The sequence below is a fragment of the Haliotis asinina genome, chromosome 10, assembly GCF_037392515.1.
Source record: "Haliotis asinina isolate JCU_RB_2024 chromosome 10, JCU_Hal_asi_v2, whole genome shotgun sequence".
NCBI classification, from domain to species: Eukaryota; Metazoa; Mollusca; class Gastropoda; order Lepetellida; family Haliotidae; genus Haliotis; species Haliotis asinina.
Window position 1 is genome coordinate 50920391 of NC_090289.1, and position 9003 is coordinate 50929393.

The 9003-nt window shown below is 40.1% G+C and overlaps 1 protein-coding gene across 1 annotated transcript; it reads left to right on the forward strand.

Moving 5' to 3' along the window:
- The first annotated feature begins 3205 nt into the window (after positions 1–3205).
- LOC137298939 (galanin receptor 2b-like) lies at positions 3206–7207 on the forward strand. Its single transcript, XM_067831325.1, has 2 exons — positions 3206–3217; positions 6257–7207. The coding sequence occupies exon 2, from the start codon at positions 6314–6316 to the stop codon at positions 7205–7207; it is 894 nt and encodes a 297-aa protein (XP_067687426.1). The 5' UTR covers positions 3206–3217; positions 6257–6313.
- Positions 7208–9003: the final 1796 nt, after the last annotated feature.

Consider the following 9003-nt stretch of genomic DNA (forward strand, 5'->3'; position numbering starts at 1 on the left):
GAGTAAATTTGGCATTGTCGTAGCGGGTAAGTGGAGTACACACAGGCACACAGAGAGACGAAAGTACAAAGGTACTGAGAGAGAGAGAGCAATAAGAGAGAGCACAAAAGCAGAGAGAGAGATCACAAAGACACAGTGAGAGACAGTACAAAGGCAGAGACAGAGACAGAGAGAGAGAGCACAAAGGCACACACAGAGCACAAAGGCACAGAGAGAGAACACAAAGGTACAGGCAGATAGAGAGAGAGAGAGAGAGCACAAAGGCACATACTCAAGAGCACGCACGCACGAGGGAGAGGGACATAGAAAGAGCAGAGAAGTAGAGCACAAAGACACACACAAAAACATACACACAGTGACAGGGAGAGAGGGAGGGAGAGACAGATATCACAATGGCACTGAGAGCTCAAAGTCTCTCTCTCTCTCTCTCTCACACACACACACACACACACACACACACACACACACACACACACATTAAACACAAACTGGACACATATGCAGTTAGATTCGTAAATGCCTCTCGACCTTCCTGTCACGTGCCCGAGTGTAGGTCAAGGGCAGGCATGAGGTACATAGCAAAACCGTAACCTTGAACGGAACCTTCAGTACACATACATATTGTGTAAATACAGATATAAACAAACAGACCCATGGAGTGACACTCGTTGTAAAACCCATATCAATATCAGGACACTTAATGCGTCCTAATGGATTCCGATAATCTGCACAGGTGAGATCTGTACTGTCACAGGTAGAATCTATGTGATGATGTCCGATCTCTTAGGCGTTGTTTATTCATTGACATATACTGGCAGCGTTAGTTTCGTGCGCTGAAGGCTTGCCCAATTCCTTTACTTCTAACATGTAATGATGCCGTCCATTAAGAATGAGTGTTAGAGTTATTAGTCTCCAAAACAAGTTATACAATCATGACACATAAACTAGGGACACAAAAACGTGTTCACAAATAAACATCCGGAAAATCTAAAGACACTACAACATACACTAAACGTTAAATGTAACGTTACCTTCCTGCCTTTATGAATTATTGTAAAGATATGTTGGAAAGCATTAGTTTACAGGAAAGCCGAACAACACAGCTTTATACGAATCATGACAACAATAATAATAAACCAATAATCGTGGTTTCATCAAAACAAAAAGGTTGAAATAGAATTCAGCTTTGAGACAAAGCTGAACATTTAAAGTCGCCATTTTCAACCATTAAAGAAACAGCTGTTGTAGAGTGTGTAAAATGTAAACGAATCATTCCTTTCATTTCAGTCTTTAAAAACATTTTCTGCTGATTTACATTACTCAAGACAGGTAACACGTGTATTTGATATTGTGAAAATTGTGTTTAGGAACATCTAAAATGTCTTTGCTAACATTTTTGCTTGCAAAGTAACATTTTTCTATTTTCTATTTGCACATGGGGCAATATCAATCGCCAAAATACAGCAATATTCAAACTGTGTTTGCATCCATTTCACGTGTAGAATTATTCTATACGGTATTATGAGAGAGAATGCATGATATGATATACAAGTACAAGAAATGTGCCACAATCATCAGCTGAAGAGACAGAAAGATCCATTGGGATGGTGCAGGTGAGGGTCGACATACAATGCTGTTACCAACGCTCTCGGATACAACTGTATCACGGGTATAAGACTTATCCAGCGCTACTGGGAGACTGGGGTCACCGCAGACAGGCCAAGAAGTGGCCGTTCACGCATTACAACGATAGATGCAGATAGATACTTCCGTTATTAAGGAAGGATGATAACGTTTCCTGTTTAGTATACATGTATAAAAGAAGCTACAGAGATCGTTAAAAAACTGAAAGAAACCACTCCAAGAAGCTGAAAGTAGATCACAATAATAGGGGGCATTAGGGAAAGGACAGGCATGGAATGTCTATTGAAGGTACCTATTGACCTGATTTGCACTCTGGTATCAATCAGGAGGTTTTGACGAAGGGATCGATCATTTTTGCTTTTTTCGTTCAATGACACTTTGGGAAATAGACTAGGAAAGTCATATCCTTCCAGTATTCTCTGTAATGTTTATTTGTTCACACTTGTGAATTGCCTAACTTTGAAACACTTGTACTGCCTTGCTGCAAAACACTTGTATTTCCTCTCTGTAAATATCATATCCTTCCAGTATTCTCTGTAATGTTTATTTGTTCACACTTGTGAATTGCCTAACTTTGAAACACTTGTACTGCCTTGCTGCAAAACACTTGTATTTCCTCCCTGTAAATATCATATCCTTCCAGTATTCTCTGTAATGTTTATTTGTTCACACTTGTGAATTGCCTAACTTTGAAACACTTGTACTGCCTTGCTGCAAAACACTTGTATTTCCTCCCTGTAAATATCATATCCTTCCAGTATTCTCTGTAATGTTTATTTGTTCACACTTTTGAATTGCCTAACTTTGAAACACTTGTACTGCCTTGCTGCAAAACACTTGTATTTCCTCCCTGTAAATATCATATCCTTCCAGTATTCTCTGTAATGTTTATTTGTTCACACTTGTGAATTGCCTAACTTTGAAACACTTGTACTGCCTTGCTGCAAAACACTTGTATTTCCTCCCTGTAAATATCATATCCTTCCAGTATTCTCTGTAATGTTTATTTGTTCACACTTTTGAATTGCCGAACTCTGAAACGCTTGTACTGCCTAACTGTAAAACACTTGTATTTCCTCTCTGTAAAACGCTTGTAAATACAAACTGTATTGCATTATACACATTGACGAATACAAATCAGGGCTCGACTGAAGGAACTGAAACCGTAGGTGAGTGAGTGAGTGAGTTTTAGTTTTACGCCGCACTCAGCAATATTCCAGCTATATGGCGGCGGTCTGTAAATAATCGAGTCTGGACCAGACAATCCAGTGATCAACAACATGAGCATCGATCTGCGTACTTGGGAACCGATGACATGTGTCAACCAAGTCAGCTAGCCTGACCACCCGATCCCGTTAGTCGCCTCTTACGACAAGCTGAGTCGCCTTTAATAGCAAGCATGGGTTGCTGAAGGCCTATTCTACCCCGGAACCTTCACGGGTCTGAAACCGTAGGTATTGACTTTGTGGCACGCGAGTTGAACTGGCTGCACCCACTGATCAACATGAAATTATACATAACACATTGATTTGCTATTGCTGATTAAGAGTGTCTCATTAGAAGAATATTATTGGTCTGACAAAATCATTTAATCTCACTTAATATTATTTCGTGACACAAATAGCAACGGTCAATCAAACACGTTATGCGTAGTCACCGGAGTCACTGTACCAATCAAGTTCTTCATCTTTCTGTTTTTCAGGTGAAGTCAGACTTCTTTGAAAAGTAACCTATTGACATGCACTGGGCGCATGTTGATATAAATACGAGGGGGCATATTACAGTTTCATGGTGCCAGTGCAAGTTCTAAATACTTTTATCGAGCCTATAAATCAACCTGAATTTTAAGGATTTATTGATACTACTCAAAGTTTTCATGAAGGCTACACGATTCAGGTTCTCCATCAAAGATGATGATTATCAATACTTCTTCTTCATGTTATCTTAAACTCGAAGTAAAAATGAGTGATTAACGATGATAATCAGAAATATCGTTGAATAGTTAGTATGTGTAAATATATTTGAGCATATTGAGGTTATTCATGTTTGGGAATGAAACTATGGAATACAGCTTAACAAAAGTGCTCTGTTCTCATTTGACTCCTTATTTACCAGCTTCCACTGCGTTCCACGTTTTATAGAAAGTGTTTGTAGTGCTATGGAGGGGTTGAAACCTTGGTTATTATTCAATGGCGATTTAATGACAAGACAAGTAATCCTTCAAGTGTGAGACAGTGTTTCATCATTTCTTCAATTTCAGTTTTTTTGTGGGTTATGATTAGTGTAATGTATGAATAAAGTCACAGTTCTACAACACAAGGAGTATATGTATTTTCACTGTACATACAATGGACAAGCACTATCTGTAGATGTGTTACCCATCCCTAACAGTAACTTAGCTGCTTCACCATCTTAGTCTGATCGCATGGCCAACCTACAGTTAGTACACATGGTACACTCCAATACGACGTGAATACAATTAAGCCTATTGGGTATCCAGAGGTCTTAAGTATAGGTTCGGGTAGATCGATATGTATAGATCCTCGACAGCTTGTGCCATTTGTCGCATTGCCCCAGAGAGGAGCACAGGTGTCATTGTCTGCCTTACTTTATATCTGGCCATTATACCCGACCTGGGATTAGAGGGAATACAGCCGCTGAGGGAAGATTTTGTGGCAACAAAAGGTTTGTTTACAGACTCCATCAAACTATGCGTCGTGTGTTATGCTGACTTAAACTAAATACCGTAAAACGCGTGTCAATATGTTCATGAATCTTATATTAAGGTTTGTTTTATTTATTAAAACGTTCATTTGTAAAGCCAAATTTTAAAAGCTGTTAAATTGAATAAAAATGGTTTAGGCTTAAACACTATTAGTTTAAATTTTCTTTTGTATCAGTGCGTAAATCATAGCTATTTTGAAGGCTTTGATCTGTCGGTCATCATATTAAATGTGAACGTTTTAAACTTTGTAACTGCAGCTTATCACTTTGTGAAAATATTATTTTAGTACACGGTAGTGTGTGTGCCACTGCTAGTGGGATGTTAGGGCGGTTTTAGGGTTTCGCTAAAATACCATTCCTCAATTTAACAGTTACAACAAACTCCAAAAGAGTAAGCTGATTGTCCCTCTATTGCCGAGCTCCCGCAATGGCATCAAGTACTATATTTGTGGTGTGATATTCCCTAGTGGTTAAAGCGTTTGGGCTCGATTCCTAACATTGGTACAATGTGTGAAATCCAATTATGGTGTATCTCGTCGTGATTTTGCTGGAATTTTGCTAAAAACGGCGTGATACCAAATTCACTCACTCTCCAGGCAGAGATTCTACAAATGAGGTCACCGAAACGATCTGTTACAAATGATGACTGTTTATATATATTTAGAGATAACGGTTCCTGTAAGCATGTTTATGACATTGTTAGAACAGTACAATAGATGCTGTTGTGACAGATATTTTACATGAAAACATAACATTTACTTGTTTGTGGAAATGCGTGATCGACAACCATGCGGATACTCTTATCAAGAACGTCTGGTGTCATCGATGATTTCCTGTGATTTACTATTTATTGATTTATTGATTATTCCCCTTATTTCACATGTGCTCATTATTTAGTCGGAATCTCAGTACATGGTTTTCTGATTCCGGAACAGCTTTTGGCTGCTTGTGTAAACATTGTCGCCCCAGATATCCTATTAGGACAGAGAAATGTAATCATTTGTCATAAAACAAACATTACGATTTGCACGTCACGACACAATAATTAATCGCGGTAATTTTGAGTGAAGTTTAATAATCTGGTCTCATTTCTATGAATACTTTATTTAGACATGACTGGGTGTCATCGCAACTAGAAAGGCATTAAATTTACATCTGAACGCTTTGAACATTGTACAATACCGCTAGAGCATAAATCAAAAATGAAAAAAAAATGAGCATACGACCCATTTTATAGTTATTGTTCTGATGTAGTGAATTGTCCATACAATGATGGAAATTATAGTGATGACAATTTCAGATGTTGCTATGATAGTTGCTATGATGACCTGCATGCCATTTGTCTGATATTTATGTGTGATGGGAAGTACAAGTTTCTTGTATTACACACAAACATAGACACAACCATAGAGCTATATCCTCGTTATTAATGAACTTACCTGGCTATTAATGGAGACAAAGCAAGAATTGAATAGGGAAAATAAGTATTTATTGCATTTTGATGTCGGGTTTTGTGTAAATTAACAAAATGACTTGTTCCAAGATGCTAGGAAATCGGTTGTGATTTCTCTACATATAGCTGCGCGGACAACACGGCATATTTAATGTTCCCTGTTGAATAAGTAAAGGGAGTGGGTTTCTTTTGTAACAATGAATTGGCTTTGTTTACTTCTTCCATTTGTTAGCCTGTTGATTACCTTCTTTTCTCCGCCTTAGGGTCTTCTCAGAAATGGAAACAACGATCGCCAACAACGCGAGTGACAACGGTTATTTTACATCACAGGATGGCACGACCGTAGCCAGCACTGCGGATGCGTACACGTCGCCTCTTGAAGGTCTTCTTGACCAACCGTTAATCAGCGCCGTGACCACAGACAGTGTGATGGAGGTGGTAAACTGTGGCATCGTTCCTGTTGTCTGTGTGTTTGGGGTTGTCGGTAACATCATGAGCTTCGTCGTCCTCTACGTCCAAGGCTCCAAGGAGAGAGTGAACGTCATCCTGGTTGGATTGTCAGTCTCAGATACTTTATTTCTTTTCACAACACTATTGAGAAAATTAGTCTGCCTCGTGTCCAAAGTCGATGCTGTTGCTGCAGCTGACTTCAGCACTGTCATAAGTTCACACGTTGTGGTACTCAATATCCTGTTCGGGAGGATAACAACGCTCTTGACAATGCTGATATCCATTGAACGCTTCATTGCGGTGTATTTGCCGCTGAAAGCTCATTATCTTCTCACGTCCCGGCGTTTGATAGTCGCAGTCATAATCCTTTACACTGCAGCTATTGCAGCAATGGCCCCGGCTCTCAACCTCTATGAAACGGTTTGGGTTTACAACGACCAACAAAACAGAACGGTGCCAATTATGAAACCAACCAAATTCAATCTGGACAACACGGAGTTTTTCAGAGTCTATCTGGACCAGTTTCTCAACATATTATTCCGGTACATCCCCGTATTTCTCGTGTGCCTGTTCACAGCGCTTGTGGTGTCCAAGCTGAGAAGCAGTGCGTCATGGAGACGCGCAACCTCTTCTGCGGTGGACAAGGACGAAGACCGCACCACCAACATGCTACTCCTCGTCAACGCCATCTACCTCTTGTGCATGTTCCCGGCAACAGTTGCACTTACGGTACGGTTCATCATACCCGAATTCGACTTCAGAGGAAAATACGCAAACACCTTTAACCTGGTCGGCAGTTGTATTGTTCTCGTGGAGTCCTGCAATTCATCTGCTAACTTCATTGTGTACATGGCAATGAGTAGGCGGTTCTCGGCCACGTACAAGAGAGTGTTCCTGTGTAGAAGGACGCCGATATTTCGATACAGAGACAGTTAAACAAGGTCCAGTGTCTTATCCGTGTCAGCGACACGAACACCTGGTGTTTGTCTTTACCCCTCAACATAGAGAGGGAACATGGCCTTACACCGCTTTTAACACTATTCCACCAATGACACTGTCGGACATGAACCCGGGTCTTCATTGTGACCTGTGACACGCCTAAATCACAGTGTTAACCAAACTCCTACCCCTCCACCCCAAACACCCTGTGCTTGTTTCATTGGTGATATCTTGCAGAGAGACTATTGGTCATACGAAAGTCCGAAATATACGTTATCCCGCATGGTTCAATGCATCTGGCTCACTGGTTACATCCGTTGAATGAATTAGTCTAGAAATTCTGGACTGGTTAACACACTCAGTTGCGTACGGAAGCGTATCAGGGCCACGGTTAAAGTTTTTTTAGGCTCATTAACTCCTACGTAAGACTTACTATCTCCTACGTAGGGCTTATTATTACCTATGTAGGAGATAGTAAGTCCTTGGTAGGAGATAGTATGTCCTACGTAGGTGATAAGAAGTCCTACGTAGGAGATAGTGACACCAAAAATATTTTTCACCGTGGCCCTACTACGCTTCCGTAGTTGCGCAATAGGACTTAATCCAGTAAACTGGAAACAAGACTTTTCTGTAATGAATGTTTGGACTTCCATGGGTACAATGTTTAAGCATCAAGCATACGTCAAGCAACCCGGACTAACCTCCCACGGAGAAGTCGAAAGCGATCTAAATATTAATATCTTTGTAGATGCAGGGTGGCTGGTCATGGAGAAAACCTGCTTTCGATTCCGCACACGTGTTATGCATGACAATTTTACCTTTGCTCAGTTATGAACAAGCAGATGATGGCACCGACGAATCTTTCATGACTGCAGTTCGAAAACATATTCTGCTGACGAAAAGTTTGGACTATCTTCGGAAAGAAAATTCATTAGTAAAAATGTTAAAATAATTGGTACATCATAGTAACTGACCACAGCAAAATCAGTGAAAAGGGTGAGCATATATGCAAGTCCTGCCCAACCGGTACCACCCGTCGTTCCCACAATTCATCAGAAAAATAACGCCGTACAGCAATGCTCTGTCCGATAAATCGATAAACCCTTGCCAGTTATTTGAGTATACTGCACGTGTGTTTTACATTTTGTTGAATGTCTTTCCTGGTCAGACTGTGTGAGTGAGTTTAGTTTTATGCCGTAGAATGGAGTTTGGATCAGACATCATGTGATCAACAGCATGAGCATCTATCTACGCAATTTGGATGCTATGACATATGTCAACCAAGTCAGTGAGACAGACCACCCGATCTCCCTAGTCGCCCCTTCAGTTCTAGTCTTTACTTTCATGGTTGTCCATGTCAGACATTGCCCTGACTGCTTGATGAAAATGTCAGACATCACTCTACGTCTGAAGAGCTCTGTATTTTGGATTCATATGTAAAAATATCACAGTAGAAAGAGTAATTAGCTTAAGCCGTATTATTCTAGCACTCTAGATACATGTATGTGTAATCACTTCGTCCTTGGTACATATTCAGTTTATCCAACGTATGATCGTACTGTTGACAAGCAACTGAAATAACACATCATGCTGTTGTTAGCATAATATGCACTGTCGCCTTGAAATCGTCTTTTGATGTGTTGTATCGTCAGTGCAAATACTGATAGAGGAATATACATAATTTACATAAGGCTTGATCTATCGAATGCATGCAGTCAGTGTTATACTCGCTCTTAAACGTTCGATACTGCTATCTTAATTAACCCAGTGGAGTGGTTTATATTGATTGACGA